The sequence below is a fragment of the Micrasema longulum genome, unplaced genomic scaffold, assembly GCF_059751315.1.
Source record: "Micrasema longulum isolate JH-2025_06_02 unplaced genomic scaffold, ASM5975131v1 h1tg000185l, whole genome shotgun sequence".
In the NCBI taxonomy this organism is placed as follows: domain Eukaryota; kingdom Metazoa; phylum Arthropoda; class Insecta; order Trichoptera; family Brachycentridae; genus Micrasema; species Micrasema longulum.
This window is the reverse complement of record NW_028277390.1, coordinates 636,854-657,228: the sequence shown is the minus strand read 5'-3', so window position 1 is coordinate 657,228 and position 20,375 is coordinate 636,854. Positions and strand designations below refer to the sequence as shown.

Sequence of the window (20,375 nt, the reverse complement as noted above, 5' to 3'; positions counted from 1 at the left end):
GAAATATACTTATTCTTCTGACATTCTCAATTATTAAAAGGTGTCAAACCAAAAAATAAAGTCACTAATTATTTTCATTAAGGTTGTGTAAGGTATCTCATCATTTCCCTATCCGCACCATGTGGTGCATAGGGCACTGCATTGGCGCATCAAATGCAGCATATTTCATCATCGGTTACATGAAGGTAAGGTGATCAATCTTACACTTCAGGTGCTATTCCAGGGACTCAAACATTGCAGTGAACGTTAAGAATAAATATTTTCTGTTGATCCTGCCAGGAATCGAACTTGGGACCTCAAGCACGGTCGGCAAACGCTCCGACTACTACCCTACGAGGCAGACATATCTCTACCCAATTTCCTTTTCCAGAATTTACATAAGAGTTGCCGTAAAGCCGAAAACGCTCGTCCAGGGCTCTGCTTTCATTTTTCAAACAGGTCTGTTTCCTTTGTCAGCTTGGACACGGACAAAGGGTATGCAATATTATGTTTCCCAGAATTTGAGTTCATTGTTGGTTGCCATAAAGGAATAATAGAGCATAATATATTTAATCAATTTATTCTAAATTTGTTGCAACAGAGAGGGAAAACATTTTTGAGAAGAGAATATGGAAGTATAGGCATTTACAGGGCTTATGACCTGTCATTGGCTGGTTTAAGCGGCCACTTTACTTATTGTGTTTAAACATCCAAATTTCCTCAACTCTTCCATCTGTTGACTTTTGTGAAGTAAAAGAGCTGAAACCTTTATCATGTGGGTGAGATTCATCCATCCAGCAACAAATTTAGATTGGAATAACTCCCTAGGTAGGAAATCCAGCCAGTCCGCAAAATTTGGACATACTCAAAACATTGTTGAATTAACTAACTGGTAAAAGAAGAAGTATAAGAATTGGAAAATTGCTTTTTTAGGTGTTGCCTAGTAGGTGATTTCAGCCGGATGATATGAATGACAGGCCATAAGCTCTGTAAATGCCTAGACTTCCATATTCCCTTCTCAAAAATGTTTTCCCTCTCTGTTGCAACAAATTGAATTTTATTAAATTATTTCTCCCTAGGGAGGAAATCCAGCCAGTCCGCAAGTATTTGGACGTACTCATAACATTGTTTTATTTATTTTCACTATGGTACCATATCCATAAAGTCTGTATTATTTTTTTTTTAAATGTTATGTTGAATATGCATATTAACATTTAAGATTGTTTTTATTTTATTTTTTATGGCTTACAAATAATGAACAATACAATAAATTGGTATAATATCACAATTTGTTATGTTTAGAAATTTTTCATGAATTAAATGTGAATACAACATGCACAAATAATTAATAAAGTAAAAAAAAAATACTTTTTTTTAATCGACTAAATTTAATTTTTGTAACTTTTTATAATTTTTATGTGTATTTAACATTTTATTTGGACTTTAATATTGTTATTTTAATTTCACTAGATTTTTTCCCCTATGCTTATTATTATGGCATAACACGGCAACAGCCTAAAAAAAATCAGTACATTAATATGTAAACTGTGAATCAATTGAGTTAAATCGGGTTGTGGTCCTATGACTATCGTCATGGACTCACGGCTCAAAGGTCCGTGGTTAGAATCCCATTCCATCCCAACTTGATTCCTATTTTCTAATAGAGAGTTATTTACAACTCGTCGAAAATGGCCCTCAAAATTAAATGTTTAAGTAAATCATAAGAACACAAATCTCTTTTAAAAAAATATATAGTGAATTTTTATACCGTAGAATAAATAAATGCAGGTAATCATCATCATCATTTCAATTCCGCACCTAATTGCATAGGGCACTGCATTGGTACACCAATCGCAGCATATCTTGATCTTTTTGTTACTTAAAGAAAAAATGATCAATCGTACGCTTGGGGTGCCAGTCAAGGGACTATGAAATATTGTACTGTAAAATCACCTTTTAAAATAAATATTTCATGTCTACCATGTCAGGAACTGAACCTGAGACCTCTTGCATGATAAGCAAACGCGTTGAGAGGATGTGAGAATACATTTTCTTGTAACAAAAGGTAATATAAATAAAAATAATTTCAAATGTACTGTTTTCGTAAAACTAACTAACTAAAACTAAAGTAAATACAATTCTTGGCCAGAGCCCTTATTTCTCCCGGTGAAAGTGATCACATTAAGGTTCCTTATATTTAGAATATGTGTTTAAATATTTATGTGTGAGATACGACTATATTTTAATTACGTGTGAAAAGGAAACTAAAACACCAAAATATTTTTTCAATAACAGTACTTGCACTGTAGTTTATAAGTTTTTAGGTATAAAATAATAAAAAAAAACTACAAAAAACTAACTAGAATTTAGCTAATGCTCTACATTTGTGAGAAAAGGTTTGAGTGTTTGATGTAGTTGTTGTAGACTCATTTCTGTAGTCCGCTTTTCTGCTCTGCCACATATTTACTCCCATTTTCTCAGATGATCATAAAGGTGTTAAAAATTGACACCAAATTGCAACATTTGATATTTCCTCTTTGCTAAAAATAAAAAAACAAAAAATTATATAATTTACAATACATTTTTAATTACATTTATTACAAAATGACATACTAAAATAAGCACTTAAAATAGTAAAATATATCTTATTTAGGTTAGTTGGAAGTTATTCATCAGGTATTGCAATAAACCTGCCAATATACATATTTTTGTATATTGTACTAAAGTTCATCGGTACACGCAAAAATCAAACACCTTAATTATTCCGCATATTGTTAAACCTTTTAAAAAGAAAACTTTGAAGGCTATATTTTGTGATTTATATGTTTTATTTCTCAGAGCAAATTATTATGCAGTAAAGGTAATATTTTTAAAGTTGTCTGTAGGTATTGTGATTATGATATTGCAATTCAAATATGTGTAAGCTGATTAATTCTAAATATTCAAAATGATATAAGCGGTGTCATATGTAGTGGTATAACTTTGTATTTTCCATATGGTGACAAATTTCCTTTTGTTAGGACATGCCAACGTGAGCTGTAGAGAAAATATTTAATATAATATGAATTTTAAACTAATACAAGATATTTTAATAGTACTTACTTTATTTTTAAAAAATTCTTATGTACTTTGGCTCTTAATCTGTTTGGTAATAAAAAAACATTTGAAAAAATAACAAATTGGGTATTATTTAAAGCAAATCTAATAAATAGTTTAATATGGAAATAAATGATGATTGATATTATAATATACAAATGTATAATAACTGTGTAGGTAGAGATATTTCATTGTTTTTACAACATCTTTAATACCCAGACTGGTATCTTAACGATAAAAATATATATATTACAATTTTTATAATAATAACTGAAGTATTGTATCCTTTTTTATTTAGATTTATCTTTATAATAAAGATATCAGTCATAAAGGTGTAGCGACGAATCTTGCTACTGATTATTTCAGAATTGTGAATTTAAGTACCACTTATCTTTCATTTTTTAGTAAATTACAATTTAAAATGAGAATTTTCAAGAGTGCAAAAAAAACTTGAATTACTTAATAAACAACGTGTCCCACCTCCAAGCAGATGACGAATATATCCTATAGTTTGATATCCATATATTCCATTACAGCATAAATTTAAAGAGCCAATCGATACCATCCCTTCGAAGGATCCGCTTTACTGGTTTAATATAATCTGAAAAAATACACTTCTAAAGGTTAAATTATTTACAGATGTTCTAAAAGAGAATGAGATTTTTTTTAGAAGATAATATTATTAAAAGTCTAGACATTTATAGAGCTTACTATTTACTACTATTATTATTAATATTGATATAATATTTGTTTTAGTACAAAGATATATTTTAACACCACTATTCATAACATAAATTATATTATATTACAATAACCTTAATAATATTGTATCCTTTTTATAACACATGCTGTGAGCTATTATAAAGGTGATGGGTTTAGCAAAATTAAATATCTTATGTGTATGCATGTCCAATTGTCTTTCATTGTTTCTTAATAAACATTTGTAATTTTTCACGTCTCTGAGGGAGTTTGTCGTTACAAGATTCTCTTCCTTTTTTAAAATATTATTTTCTGGGTATTATGTATACCTGTGTTATATTTATAAATACCTAATTTTACCTTTTTATTTTCATTATTTCTATATGTGTGAATTAAGATGTTCTATTTTGTAATGTACATATATATGAATAAATAAAATTGAAATACCACCACTAAACCACTAATAAAATAAATATTAATTATGAGGAAGACTAATGAACAAAGAAGACCAAGAAAGAGATGGCATGACCGAACCCAACAAATTGTTTGAAAAGGATCTCATCAGTGGTACGGGCGGTACGGCAATACTTTGCAATACTGGCTGCGGCAGCTAATACTACATATGACGGCTTATTAGATACCGCACACTAGGCAGCCAAGAATTCCTGGCTGCGGCAGCCATTAGAACGCGTTTGACGTGCACGGCAGCCAACTGGCTGCCTGCAGCCAGAACGAGACAAAGCAAATGTATGTGACTGCCTCAGTCTCCGCGCACTTGTTGTAACAGCCAGAAGTATTTTATGAAACGAATTTGCAATGACTTTCGATACAGAAGATCCATAAAATAATTTTGAAATGAACCCTTTCAAGTAAAGGATGAATTCAATATCTTCTTTTTGGTTTGCGTTTCTTACGAGATAAAATGTAAACAAAAACATCTTCCACATCCATTTTATTTGGACTGGCCGTCAGGCTGGCTGCTTTAACTGGCTGCGCAAAATTTTGACTGCGGCAGCCGGGGTGCCTAGTGGGCGGGAAGCCTAATTATAAAAAAAAAATTAAAGGGGAACATAAAAGCTGTTAATATATTACTTGCGATTTTAACCAAACAAAAATACCGCTGAAACGATAAGTATTTACATACATGATAATTATTTACATTACGAATATCAACAATTAAAACTAACAGTTCGCAGTAGCGGTATTGCAGTACCACTTGCGGATATGGTAATACTTCAAAAGTTGGAAAAATCAGCACACATGCATGAGATTTTGTATGACTGCAAACGCATGTGTGTTGTATATCCTCTGGCTGTCCCCGGGAAAACGGCTTGGTGGTTTGTTTATTTTTTACTAACACTAGCTTATTCTTAACCTTTTACAATTTATAAATATTATAATGATTAACAACTTGAGAAAAAACTCGTAAGGTAGGTTTAAACCGTACACAATATATAAGTTTGATTAAAATACCGAATTAGATAAACATACCTTCAAATGATGATTCCTGTTGTCGCGCAAGATGTACATTTAGGGACGCTGTGGTTCGTATGCAAGTTTCTATAGAGTACAGTAGGTATTTCACAGAGGTTCTATAAAAATAAACAAAATCCCTAAGGACATGTAGATCCGGGGCATACTTATCATTTACAAAAGTAGTTGAACTGTCACTGTATGTTTGTTTATGTTTTGCATTGTTGCAATATAAAAAGTACAGTTTGACGTGTAGAAAAAATAAATACCCCACATGGCAGACGTTATAAATTTTCATCAGGATAGCAAAAGCGTTATATTTTGTAATAGGTATATTCATCTCGTCAGTGACGCATGCGCACGAGTATTTTTTCTCATTTTCGACACTCACGCTCTTGCGGGTAGATATCGAACTATAAAACGTCAATTATAAAACCGTCTAAATAACGAGAAATAACGATTGAGGTTTGGTAAATTCAATATAATTAAGTCTTTTGGGTCATTCTTAAGGTCACAATAATGTTTCTATTGAAAATCATTATTTTTGGTTTTATGTGTTCGAATTCATTTACGTAATTTGACATGTAATCATCAGAATTGCCATATGGAAAACCAAGTTTAACCGCGTTCAAAAAAAAAAAATCCCTAAATTACACCACGTTATATTCTCGTCCGAAAGTCGAGATCATCTCGTGGGTGTCGAGAGTGATCAGAATACCACTGCAGGTAATTTGCCGCTCGGTCATTTGAATCTAACCCGAGGTATTGAATCGTAATTAACATTAAAAAGAGACGTAATATTTGTAAATACCTAGTAACGGATCAGGTTAATATAAATTTATTGATTATTAATTAATCTATTTATTTGTAAAGGCGGTAATCAAAACGAGGTTCTTTTCAGAATTGGCTAGCATGAACTAAAAGGTTATATTTAAATGCATTATTGCTGAGAAACCCTAGATTAGAAAACAATAGAACCTATTGAAAAGTTATATTCAAATTCGCATTGAAATATTTTAAAACATCGCCGCCTTTTTTCCCAATACAAACAAAGGTTGATTTTATAATCTAAAACGAAAATACCTGCTTATTTTACGGTTTAAATGCCTAAAAATTTTAGACAGCTATGTATAGCTTGTATCAACATGTGTTAGTACTATACATACAAGTTAGTGTGTTAGTATTTTATTAAATATATATTACATACACTTGACATAATATATAACTTATTTACAACTTAATACCATTTATAGCTACATATTTACATAAAATTTTAAAAATATGTTTATTGGGTGGTGACAAGAGTTGAAATATTAGTAGGGAATAGGACGCTGATTTTGGAGAGGTCAGATAGGAACTCAGGATAACAATCATTTATGGGGCATCCAAAGAAAATATGATTTAGATCTTCCTCCTCAAGCTGACATTCGCACATGGCAGAGTCCCGGACATGGATTCTAAACAAATGAGAACTATTACAACAATGTCCAATGCGCATTCTGCATTTATATTCAAATCTCTAAGATGTCTCAAATTTGTTCAGAATCACTTTGGAGAACCAAGGCTTTTCTGTTACATTTGGTTTCAATTGGAAAAGGTGTCTTCCCTTGGGTTTGGAGGAGGCTACCCAATATTCTTGCCATGTGCGAAGTTGCTTCTCCTTTGTCATAACGAGGAGATCACTTAGTGGTAGGAAATTACTATAGGCAGGATCCCCGGAACGGACCGACTCCTTTGCCAACTCGTTCACCCTCTCGTTACCGGGAATACCACAACGGCTAGGGATCCAAGACATAAAAATGCTTTTATTTTCTAGATTCTTTGGGTCCTTCCCAGTTGCATACACGAAAAAATCATCTGCGTACTGAAGCAAACTTGCTTCCATACGAACAATGTCGCTGATGTCATGCGTATAGATATTGAAGAGAATTGGGATCAGAACAGAACCCTGGGGCAGTCCCTTGCTCAACTTTCTCTCCACCGCAGCATGACCGCGAACACTGATTTCTACCTTTCTGGAAATAATCAAATTTGCTGTGAAAGACGTGAGCTTTCGCGGGATTCCAATTCCGTACTTAGTATGAGCAGCCCGTTGTGTAAGCTGTTTATTTCTTGTTTAGCCTGTAAACATTCCTGTCATTGGGCATCTGTGTAGTCTTTATAGCGTCGGGACCCAGGCTTTTGTCGGTATACAGTAGGCATGGTGTAACTGTATTGAAAACAGCAATTACTATTAAAATTTAGTTCAAAAGCTAAACGGAAAGGTTAGTTTGGCCCTAGGAGCAAAGTAACCCATTTTTCGGGTTATAGTAAACTGACTTTTTGTTTCTTAGTTTTTAGATAAAAATATTAAAGATATTGCCCCGTTCTTTGCTATTACGTATTCAAAATTACTTACTTGTTACAAATAAATAACTAATACAATGTAAACTAACCAAAAAATGGAGTTCCGTATTGAAGTTTGAAGAGCTTCAACGGCTAAAATTTACCCACAACTTGTTAAAACTCGTCACAAACTGTCATTGTACCAACCAATTAGAAATAATTCCAGAACGAGTACAGGACTCTCATTTATCGATATAAGTAGGAAATATGAGCATAAATTACGCTCACACCGCAGGGCGGAAAGTTTTTAAAAAATCCGATTTGGGCCAAAGTAACCCTGTATGGCCAAATAACTTTCTACACCACATATCCAAAAAAAAGGCACCAGGAAAACGCCATCTTTTAATCCATCGGAAGTTTCCGTTCTGCGGATGTTCCCGCTTTCTCTCAGTTAGCGGAGAGAGGGACAGCTTCCGTCTATTTATACGCGCGAACGCGGAACTTGTATTTTTTACAACCTCTGAGATAATCTTCTTCTTCTTCTTCTTCTTCTTAGTTTTTTTGGCTTTTTTCACCCCTAACTGGGGTGTTCTAGCCAGTGTCAAGTTTAAGATATCTTATTTAAATATTTACACATGTGTTAGTATACATACAAGTGTGTTAGTATACATACAAGTGTGTTAGTATTTAATATTACATACACTTTACATAATATATAATTTATTTACAACTTAATTCCATTTATAACTACAAATTTACACAAAATTTTAAATATCAGTTTATTGGGTGGTGACAAGAGAGTTAAAATATTAGTGGGGAATGGGACGCTGATTTTGGAGAGGTCAGATAGGAACTCAGGATAACAATCATTTATGGGGCATCCAAAGAAAACATGATTCAGATCTTCCTCCTCAAGCTGACATTCGCACATGGCAGAGTCCCGGACATGGATTCTAAACAAATGAGAACTATTGCAACAATGTCCAATGCGCATTCTGCATTTAGAAAATGTCTCAAATTTGCTCAGAATCATTTTGGAGAACCAAGGTTTTTCTGTTACATTTGGTTTCAATTGGAAAAGGTGTCTTCCCTTGGGTTGGGAAGAGGCTACCCAATATTCTTGCCAAGTGTAAAGTTGCTTCTCCTTTGTCATAACGAGGAGATCACCTAGTGGTAGGAAATTACTATAGGCAGGATCCCCGGAATGGACCGCCTCTTTTGCCAACTCGTCCACCCTCTCGTTGCCGGGAATACCACAGTGGCTAGGAATCCAAGACATAAAAATGCTTTTATTGGATGCCTCTGATAAAGAAAGAAGAAATCGAGTTTCCACGCAGAGTTCGTCCTCGGGATATGACGATGGGGGGGATTTGATTTTTTGTAAGGCACTCAGGGAATCCGACAGGATAAGAAACTTGCTATATTGTGAGCGTAAAGCATATTTGACAGCTTCTCGGATTGCGATACATTCTACTGTAAATACGGATGCATTCTTGTGCAATTTGTACAACTTTTGAAAGTCGTCGTCTTCACAATATATGGCCGCACCCGTGTGGGTTGGCGAATCTGACCGAGATCCATCAGTGTGGATAATTCTCCAACCTTTCTATCTTGACGACCGAATACAGTTGAATGTACACCGGGCCTGTATGTAGGTGGCTGTCAACTCCAAATGTGAGTTAAATATTTGGGGCGTATATAGAAATTTTAAATGGAAAACGATAAAGGGGAAGAAGGTCTTTAGGGTTAATGTTAAATTCAAAAGATTTGTAAAAATTAAAGCTGTTGACAAGTAAAGGGAGCGGTTTATGGGACCAGAAAGATGATGACGTAACACTGTCAGAGGGGGATTTTACTTTTTTGAGGAGCAGGTTACTCTTTTAGACGGAGCATTTTAGCAAAAACCTATCCATTCGGGAAAATAGGAGGGAGGGATCAGGTTTGGGAGTATTGGATTTGAAAGGAAGTTTTCCTGATTTCAACTTCCTCTCCACTGATTTCTGGAAAGACACTGACGGGTTAGGTTTAACAGGATCTTTGGGTCTTTGGGGAATTGGCGCTTTGGAAGCGATTTCTGCATACGAAACCGTTGCTCTTCCGAACATCTTAGAAGCCTAACATACGAGATGCTTTTATCGGCCATTGTATGCTTGATGTTCTGTTGCCTTTTCAGTTCTGGGCACATCTTGCTGATGGCTGAATGATTTCCAGAGCAGTTTAGGCATTTTTGCGCATTCTCCGCTACAGTACAGGTCTCCCCATTATGTGGGAAGCTACATCTGTAGCAGCGTGCGGAAGATCTGCAGATAGTTTGTGTGTGCCCGAACTTACAGCACTTGTAGCACTGGATAGTCGGAAACACGTAGAGCTCTACGGGGAGTGAGACATTGAACATTGAGATGTGGGATGGGAGTGCCTTGGAGTCGAAAGTCAGGACAACCGTGCGGGAAGGTTTCCATTCGACTACGTCACCTGTTCTCGATCGATAATTCAGCCGTTGGGCCTTTATTACTTTACCAAACCCGTGGGGTACCTCAGCATTCTCCACTATGTCCTGTTCGGACCAGTGTGAGGGAATACTTTTGGTTACACCCTGTTTCGTAACCTGGAAAGTAGGTACAAATGCGGTATATTTCGCTGTTTTCAAAATTTCTGATTTGACAAACGAATTGGCTTCGTTCGCTGTCTTAAACTCCACAGACACTCGGTTACGGCCGACAGATTTAATTCCGTTCCAGACCGTCCGGATATTATTCTTATAGAGGAAGCGACCAAAGTCAATGTCGTAAAGGTTGGTTGGGGCATCGCAATCTACCTGGAATTTGGTGACATGTACGATGAAAGGAGCTCGGTCCATTCCGTTGTACATGCGGGATTGTGTTTTGTTTGGAGGTGTGGGAGTTTGTGGTACTATGATTGTATCCTGCGATGTGGTTGGGGTTGCAGAAACAATTGGTCGTGAGCTGGGAGATTTATGAGGAAGGACGCGGCCTGAGTCAGAACTCTACTTCCTTGGTTTTATTAGCTTTTGTTTTTTGGCCCTTGAGACCACAGTTACGATTGCAGTGGCGTCCGGTACAGTATCCATTGTGCCACCAGATGAGTCAGAACTTGACCCATCTGGAGGATCTGGAGGTTTTTATATTTCATTCATTTTTATAAGACCAAATAGAACTTTAAAAAAAATAGAACAGTAAAATATGCAAGGCAAAAATAATATACCTGATTGTATTGTTACCTGAGTGGAAGGTTATGGATAAACTAACATACAAATTAAATAAACTAATTAATACTTATATTAATTATTCACAGCACTAAACAAAATGATTTCGACACGGATTACACTAAATTAATACGTTATTATCTACAAATCACATTTAAAAATGCGAAAAATACACGACAAATGACAAACACATCCACCACCTTTTGTTAGTCATAGACAATCTTCCTCCGCGATAATCAAATCTCGTCTTAATTTTTCTCTCATCGCCACTCTCCAAATAACGAACAACCCCATAAAAAAAACTTTATTTCTCATATTCAATTTAACCCCCCGTGATAATGAGTAAATATTTGAATAAGTCAATCTCAAACTTGACACTGGCTAGAACACCCCAGTCAGGGGTGAAAAAAGCCAATAAAATACTAAGAAGAAGAAGAAGTGACATTTCGTGCGTACACGAATGTTTTCTGCTATTTTCTCCTTTCATTTCAATAATTAAAACAATTTCTAAGTGACAAGTTAAATACACCTGTCAGTAAATAAGCTTTTGGTGACTATAAAGCTCTTAGGAAACCAATTATTTCGTTCCAAAACCGATCGTAGCTGCTCGTTCCCAATGGTCTTTTGCATTTTTTATGGATTAAAAAATCCCCTTATGTTGTTTGTGTCGTTTAAATATATTGCTAGCCAAGACCACAGGCCAATTTTATATTAATTTGTGGATGTTCAAGACAGTCAGAGGATATTTTTTAAAGTTTACTGTGTAAACAGTCACTCTAGTCATGAATTATACTTCATACCACGGCTTTTTAAATTTGACCAAAACTTGTAGAGCTTGCTTGTGCGGTCAAGAACAGTTACAAAACATTCCTGAAGATGTTTTTTCATATTGCACATCGGTAATAATAATATTGTTACGATGTTATATGTTTATTACTTTACGCATTCTAAAATTTTTGCCTGGTGCGCAACACACTGCCACCGTGTGATAGATGAGTGAATAAAGAATTGATGTGAAAACAAATTAAAGTAATCACCGGAGCTCTCTCTCCAGGTCCCGCTGTGTGACGGACTCCCCAAGGTGCTGTGTCCCCTCTGCTGGGAATTGTTAAACCGCCTCTATTACTTCAAGCAACAATGTATTCGCTCGGACGCTCTCTTGAAGCAGCATCTCTTGCACCCTCAGGTACAGTACTCGGTAGACGTTTACTTCCATCCGAAATTACGCCAGCTGAAGAGTCTGTAAAATGGTTTTATACACAATTTGCAGCTCATCGAACAAAAAGAAGAGAGAGTGGTGCAGAGCCGTGACAAGTGTGAAAGTCTTATCGCTTCAAGACATAATCTTCTCCTCCAAGACGATATATCAGAATCTAATAAGCGGTCCCACAGTCTTACAAAAAGTGAGTTTGTAGTTACATTACCAGTTTTCATGCTGCTTTACATTACTTTTACTTCTGTCTTTTTAAAATTCATATTCCAAAATAAATTTATATTATTATAATAATAAGGAAGTGAAGCTGAAAATGAACATCTGTTTTTATGTCACAGTGCTTAATCATTTTGTTTTAGGTTCACCGATTTCTACCCACAGTAATGTTAAAGATGATGTTCCAAGCCAAAATATGTAAGTATTACTCACACTTATTTTGATATTTTCTGCAAAGTTACGATTGTGGTGGTTTCAATATTTTTGTTTTTTAATCTCTCAATTTTCTTTCAGAGGCAAAAAACAAATGAAAAAGAACAGCGGACGTACTAACTCTAGTTCAATGCTTTATTGCCAAAAGTGCGACAAATCATTTTACAAGTATGTGAAATTGGAAGCTCATATGAGGAAACATTTTGGGATGAAGGTAATTCTGACATAAGATTTAACTAAAACATTGACGGTCGGCGTGCATTACCGCCAATCTACAGTTTTGAAAGCGCTTTCTGAAGAAGAACAGTACCCCAGGACTGAGTCAATAATGTGTTAGATTTGATTTTTAAAAAAGTTTTTACTCTCGCCTGGGAAAAGTTGATTTAGTAGATTGGCGGTAATGCACACTGACCAATGATATTTGGAATATGTCTAAAGCTTTGTAGACAAGTACCGGATTTTACCTCCTAAGGAGGACATGTATCGATATATATTTCAACAGATATGAATCTTGTGTGATTACTCAGACCAGCCAATGACAGGTCCATTAACTCTGAATACCTAGACTTCCATATTTCCTTCTCAAATAGTTCTCTACTTCTATTGAAATAACTATCAATGTTTTTTATCCAACTCTTTGCTCTCAATTCTTATGTTACTAGTATTTATTTATGTATTATAAATAAGTTCATAACATCTGAAAAACTAATGTAAATCTTACTAACCATGATTTCATTTCCATCTTTTATTGTGGGTTATTTACAACTCGTTTATCCCCAAAATTGAAATATTTGTGTAAATTATATTAATGCAAATATTAGCTTTAATTAAAAAATGTGTACTTATATAAATATACCTATGCCTATATATTTTTCATGCAAGTCTTTATTTAAAAAAAAAAAACATGCTGACAGAGTTTTTTTTTTTGGAAAAATATATACAGGGGTCGGCATTCGAAGTGTTACAAAATAAAAAAATCTGTAATTTTGTCTATTTTGATTTTTTTTAAATTAAAAACTTCAGTATATCGTAAAAATATGTTATTGTTCAATGTAGCCACCTTTAGCGCAGACAAAAGCATTGAGTCTGTCCAAGAAGGCTTCACACGCTGCACGAATGTGGGCTGATGGTATTTTGTCCCATTCTCCAACTTGTCTTTCATTTGCGTAGGTGTATTGCTTTTCAAAAATAAATATTTAATAACAGCTCAATACTTGATTTTTCCCATTTTTACAAAAACACTTACGGAAACTCACTCTAACGACTGTCAAAAAAAAATGCGTGTTGAAAATGGCCGAAATTTTGAGGTCGAAAACATTTCAGACAACCCTCGTAAATGTCGTAGCTCCTTAATAACGGCTGGTTGCAATTTTCCAGCCAAATACAGAGCAATAACACTGTTACGTTTGAATTCCATTTCGATAACTTTTTTTAACGTAAAACAATATGCTTCGGTAGAATTATTAACAATATAACAGACTGACATGTGTCAAAACATGAGCGCACTGTCATTAGTCATTTGGTTGCTACAGCAGTGTGAAGTTGGTAACACTTCGAGCGCCTACCCCTGCAATACCTTTATTATTTAAGTCCCTATAAACTGCTTTACAAGCAATTTGTCTTCGGGCACTCAAACATAAATTCAATATTTTATTATATAAAACAGAAACAAATGCGGAAAGTGCAAGGTATACAATAATAAAAGGACTGGTTCCTGAAGCGTAAGACTGATCATCTTGCCTTCATGTTACAAAAATGATCAGATACACTGCAATTGGTGTACCAATTCAGTGCTCTATGCACCATTAGGTGCGGAAAGGGAATAATAATGATGATGTATTAATATTATCATCATTCCCTTTCTGCACCTAATCGTGCATAGGGCACAGCATTCGCAGTGTATCTTGATAATTTTTGTTACATGAAGGTAAGACGATCAATCTCACGCCTCAGGTGCCAGCCTGGGGACTATGAAATAGTTTCAGTGTAAAACACCCTTTTAAATAAATATTTCATATCAACCATGTCGGGAATCGAACCCGAGACCTCTTTTGCATGGTAGGCAAACGCGCTGACCATTACACCACGAGGCGAACAAATTATTAATTAATATAGATTGTTGATAATTACAGCCAGACTCCACAATTAACTGCAACCAATGTGACAAAAAATTCACCACAGAAAAGAATTTGAAAAGCCATCTTCGAGTTCATACGGGAGAAAAGAAATACAAATGTAGAACATGTGGAAAAGCCTTTGCGTATCTCAATGTTTTAAAAAACCATGAACGAGCTCACGCAGGGATAAAAAAGTACATTTGCCACCAGTGTGGGAAGAAGTTTGTGCAGTTAACCAACTTAAATGTGAGTGCTTGTGCATGGAGTAGTAGTACTAGAGTCGAATTCAGTGCACCAATGACGATTCTTGATTTGTTTTATGGTTGTAGAGTCACCTGCTCCAGCACAGCGGAGAAAAGCCATACTCGTGCGAGTCTTGTGGTCGACGCTTCGGTCAACCTTCACAGTACAAGTTACATCTGCTGCGCCATACGGGAGTTAAGAACTTTGTGTGCTCTGTATGTCCTCTTAGGTGATATTTCTCCTCCTCGTATTTAACTTTGGGTTAGTCAACCATTTTCGCATTGTTTAATTTAATTAATTTTCTGCTGACAGGTTTTACACCAACGCTAATTTACAGAAGCATATGGGAGCACATTCAGATATTCGACCTTTCGCTTGCAAAGTATGTGACAAGAGATTCAAGACTCGCTCCTACCTTACGGTGCACAACCGTAGCCACACGGGGGAAAAGCCCTTCTCTTGCGACCGCTGCTCCGCCACCTTCGTGTCCGGCAAGGAGCGTCGGAGTCACCTGCGCGCTCTCCACTCCTCTCCGGCCGAGGTCGGAGTCGGGCTGCCCTCTCACTGGCCTCACACCACTCTGACACCTGAGGGCCCCTCCACTTTAAAGAAAATTGATAATGATGGAGCCAACTTTTTATGACAACCAATAGTTTAGTATAGTGATGCTATAAGAGAAATCACATTCTTAGCCGATTTGTGGGAGAGTTTTTTCGACAATTATTGTGTTGCATTAGCGTTCCCTAGCGTAATGGGGTTAAATTATGAAATAAAATTGGAAGAAATCATACAACAAAGATGACCTTTTGCTTTATTTGTGTAATACCAAATAAATAACACCAGGGGGGCCTCTAAAATGAAACAATAATTTAATATATATTGTATTCACTGCTATTTAATTTACCTGTTTTAAATATGATTTTTTACCACAATATGAGGTTATAGAAGGCTCTCACGCATGCATAAAATACGCCTGGAGCCTGATTTAAAATTTAATAGATTATTTCACCAAAGTGAATTTTTGTTAGTATCCATTAAAACCATAATTGGTGCAAAATAAGTACGCGCAAGTAAAACTAGTTTGTAACAATTCGTATCACACAAAATAAAACACGTTTATTGGATTTAAATTCTACTTTATTTTTTTTAATATACAAGAGGGTATATTGTGACGCGTTTGTCTTGTTAGGACATTTTCAAAGAAGTTTGAAAATGTAAAATGGAATTCTGCCAATTCTCTGCACACAATAAATAAATAATGTTTTTTGTTGATTTTAATCCTTAGTTGTTTTCGAAATAACCTTTTCAATTCCAGAACATGGCAAACTATTAGCTAACTATACTACGCTTATTTACTTGTATGTGTATTTTATTTTTAACATAGATGGCCTTTATATTGTGAGCATACAACGAAAACTGGCCAAGTCAGAATACTTGTTAGTTGGCTGTAAGGAATGTACAGTCGTCCTTATTAAGCCATTTAGCAAATTAAACAAATATAGAGTCAATGTTATTTCTACGTTTTTTGTAGACTTGAGATTTTTAACATTGACTCCATTTCTCCGTAAGCGTAGTCTTCCCTCTTGAGGCCAATCATCCGTGCTACTTTTCTTAGCAGATGATGTTGCGCCAGTTCAATATGATTTATCTAGCCTGCATAGAAGGGAGACCAGATCACGCAGGCAAATTTTAAAAGAGGACGGACTAGTGAGCAATAGAATGCTTAAACTGTGAACATATTAGTCAAATCACTAAATGTCCTGCTAACAAAACCTAAGAGTTTTAATGACTTATTGACCATAGTATCAATATGTTTATTAAAGGAATGTTTACAGTCCATGATAACTCCGAGGTCCTTAGTAGACTTGACTACATCTAAATTGTTATTTTCGATTTTGTAATCAAAGGAGATAGTTTTTTAACTGTATAAAAATACATCATTTTACATTTTTTAATATTTAATTCTAGGTTGCTGGCTTTGCACCACATATTAAAAGAAACAATACCTGACTACAATGAGCAAACAGTCATTTGTATTTTGAATTATTTTAAGAATTTTACTGACGTCCAATTACAGTTTAATGAGCCAAAAATGAGTAAAGGAGAATATATTTGCTACATCGTTAATAAACAAATTAAAAAGAAGGGGCGCCAGATGGGCACCCTGAGGTACACCTGATATAACATCGATACTGGCTACATTAACAATTAACACCAATAACAGAAGGTGTTTCCACAACAGAGAAGCTAATTAAACTAAAACAGTTTCATAACATTTAAAAAAAAAGTTCATTGATAACCTTAGATATTTATTTATAATTACAATATAATATGAAAACTTCACTGGTCCATTAGAGTTAAGTCTGTATGTTTCCTGAATAAAAGAAAATAAAAAATAACCAGACCTTTAAGACATTTTAAAAGAACGGGAGAACTTCACTATTTTAAATAAACTGTAAGTCTACACCGTTAAAAAACAATTGCATTTCAAAGAAACCTGTTTAAAAATATTACTAGGGTGTTCATTTTTACGTTTTTGACCATCCATTCCAACTTCATACAATATTATTGGAATTCACACACAGTAATGAGACACTTAAGTGCACAATTTCTTTAAAATGCCGATTGTATAAAAGGAATGCTTAGTTGACTAAGTGGCTTAATTTTAGTGTAAGGTCCCATAAAGGATGCAAGAAAAAAATCCCGCCCAATTTACACGTGTTTCAAATGCTTACAATAGACAATTTCTTATTTATACAATATTAATCATTTAACGTGGGTAATTTATAAAAAAAAAAAAAAAATATTTACTTACATAAATTTATACACATAATATAATCTGAATGAAAACATTATAGGTATAAATAAAATGACATCTTGTGAATTTAAAAGTCTCTATTTGCATTTGATAAAAGTTTTAAGCTAAAAAATAATTATGTCATTCCATAAAATAAGGTTTCTATAAAATATATTAAATAATAATAAAAAAAATATTTTAGAAAATGAGTAATATTTTGTTTCTTAATTTTGTCGGCCTTGTGCTTTAATGGTCATCGAGTTTACCTACCATTCAAGAGCTGCACTAAACTGTTATTTTTTAAATGTCTTCACGAAACATTTAATTTGTGAAACGGTAACTGTTGTTGCCATTTTTATGAAAAAAACGAAATGCCCATATTTAGATTATTTAGTGCACCATGCGCCTACTGCATGCTAAATGTCAGCTATTTTTCCTATTGCCCCGCCCAATTATTATAAAGCCTCCTCCCCACACCAATGTACAAAATATTTTAAGAAACATTTTTTATTAAAATCAGATAGTTCTGTAGAGAATAACAATTAGAACTCTAGAAAAAAAGTTTAATGTTAAATGCGCTGACATACTTGTACCAGGACATGGCAATACAATTAACAGTAATAATATCATGTCATATTAGAAAATAACATAATAAGACAGATATATCATTAAATGTTTAGCAATTGAAAATCATCCAACTCGCTCGGCATCTAAGAAATTATTAAATTCTTTTTCATCCAACCATTCTTTACAAAATAGGCCTTATCCAGTACTCACCAAAAGTTTTGAAAAACTGTCAAAATTTATCCCAGAAATATTCCACTATTCCTCCCCCTCCCTTCATAATTTCCCTTACTTTCACCAAATATTATAACTTATATCGGTGTAGGGAATAAATCCCCTAACCCAATCTTCCTTTTCAACTCTATAATTGAATCAAAATGGAAAGACTGGTCATTATTCTTCACAGACGGGTCCAAATTTGAAATATCTGACTTTTCAGGAGCTTCTTTTTACAGTCACGATGACGGTCACTGTGCTCGATTCAAACTTCCTCAGCCTTCATCAGTTTTCACGGCGGAATGCTTGGCTTTAAGAGAAACTCTTTCCTATATTTTGATCAAAAAATTTTTTTAATGCCTCATTTTATCTGACTCCTTAAGCTCACTTGAAAAATTTAGTAGCAATCCCTTCAAACAAGCCTAATCCAAAATTTTATTACAAATTCGCGAAAAATTATACTAACTGAAACAAAAAAATCTTCAGGTTTCCCTAGCCTGGATTCCGAGCCATCATGGTATTCCAGGTAATGAAAAAGCTGATTCTTTAACTTAAGGAGCTGTATTAAATGGAAGTACAAATTACTCGAACTACCCAGCCGACGATCTTATGATAATCCCAAATATTGATATGCCTTCTAGCTGGCCCGGTAAATGGAACTCCTCTAAAATTTCAAAAAAAAACATTACGCTCTCATTCAACCTTATATCCCATCACGTATATGGTTTAAAAAAAATTTGCTGAACAAAAAAGATACATCCACCATTTGTCGAATGAGGATAGGGCATTGCTGTACAAGGACTCACCTTGCGAGAGTTAGTCTCCCCCATTTGGGTTTATCGTTTTGAAGAAGATCTCAACCACTTATTCTTTGCTTGCCCAATAAATGACCAAATGCCTTCCTTTTATAAGACTTTGGCCCCACAAATCTTCCTACAAATATCCAACTCATCTTAGCGAACAGGAATCCATATGCAACCTTTTGCTTAAATTTTTTAAAAATAACGGAATCGATTTGTAGTGCTCGACTGGGGCCTGTTGTTGGATCGGTGACAGTAGCATGAGTGTGGGTGGAGGTTGATCGTTTGGTGGAGGGATTCTCCTTTTTAGTTTTGAATCGAGAAAGGCGAGAACTTTCTTGGAACTGTCAGACTTACCTATGTTTATGTTGCTTGCAGACCCGACGGTTGGGCCTGGTTGCTGGTTGCGTACTGCGAACCAGTTTGTTTATAAAATAATTCAACATGACATTGGCAAAAGCATACAATTTACTATGCAAAGCCATTTTATTTAAAAAAAATAAAGAAAATGAATATAATACGAGTATAATGTATTTAAAATATACAGGTGTTCTTTAAAACCCGTCTTATCCGAAACCATAATAATCAGTATGGGCAAGAAGACATATTAGCACATTTAAAAAAATAATTTAGAATGAAGAAAATTTTTTTTTTTAAATATTCGGAGAAACAAATGGTTGCTTACTTCTGTAGGGGAGAAGCGAGGGGGGCGCGGCCGCACTGTTGACTGTGTATCAGACTCCCCCCTCCCCTTCCTCGTTTCTCCCCTGCAGAAATAAGCAACCATTTGTTTTTTTTTATATTTCGTTTTTGTAAATTTTATTTGTTCAAAAATTTATTTTCATTTGCCAATATGTCTTCTTGCTCATACTGATCATCGTGGTTTTGGGTGTGACAGGGTTTAAAGAACACCCCGTATACAGAGTAGAATATTACCTTGCATATGTTAAGAGTGTGTATGGATTGGTTTGTGCAATATACACATTGGTACATCAACTAACAAAAAAGCCGCATAAGGTAAAAAAAATACAATGAAATAATGCATTAAATTATTAATGGTTCAAATTCCACCAAACCACAACCTGATTTCCACTTTTCCAGCGCAAGTTTTTTACGACTTTTAGGAAATGATCTTAAAAATTTTAAGATTTGGGAAAATAATAAGAACTCAAATAGTTATTTGAAAATAAATTTAGGTGCC

The 20,375-nt window shown here is 34.7% G+C and overlaps 1 protein-coding gene and 1 long non-coding RNA gene across 6 annotated transcripts; one reads left to right on the top strand and one right to left on the bottom strand.

The window, feature by feature from the left end:
- Nucleotides 1–1,369: 1,369 nt before the first annotated feature.
- On the bottom strand, nt 1,370–5,681 carry LOC148283871 (uncharacterized). 2 transcript variants are annotated; one of them, XR_015825486.1, is made up of 3 exons: nt 5,266–5,679; nt 3,556–3,676; nt 1,370–2,519 (listed from the first exon to the last, which is right to left on the bottom strand). It is a non-coding gene; the product is annotated as an uncharacterized LOC148283871 (long non-coding RNA). The 2 variants fall into 2 exon arrangements; XR_015825487.1 differs by having other exon boundaries at nt 2,390–2,519; nt 3,535–3,676; nt 5,266–5,681.
- A 5,538-nt stretch (nt 5,682–11,219) lies between these two features.
- On the top strand, nt 11,220–17,193 carry LOC148283870 (uncharacterized). Of its 4 annotated transcripts, none has more exons than XM_088243112.1 (8): nt 11,220–11,694; nt 11,850–11,981; nt 12,066–12,198; nt 12,368–12,422; nt 12,519–12,651; nt 14,570–14,800; nt 14,884–15,026; nt 15,110–15,594. In XM_088243112.1, exons 1-8 carry the CDS (start codon nt 11,578–11,580, stop codon nt 15,438–15,440), a joined length of 1,275 nt encoding a protein of 424 aa, XP_088099238.1. In that variant the 5' UTR covers nt 11,220–11,577; the 3' UTR covers nt 15,441–15,594. The 4 variants fall into 4 exon arrangements, with proteins under 4 accessions (XP_088099238.1, XP_088099241.1, XP_088099240.1 ...); XM_088243115.1 differs by lacking the exon at nt 15,110–15,594 and adding an exon at nt 16,766–17,193 and having other exon boundaries at nt 11,222–11,694; nt 14,884–15,058; XM_088243113.1 differs by having other exon boundaries at nt 11,225–11,414.
- The last annotated feature ends 3,182 nt before the right edge of the window (nt 17,194–20,375 follow it).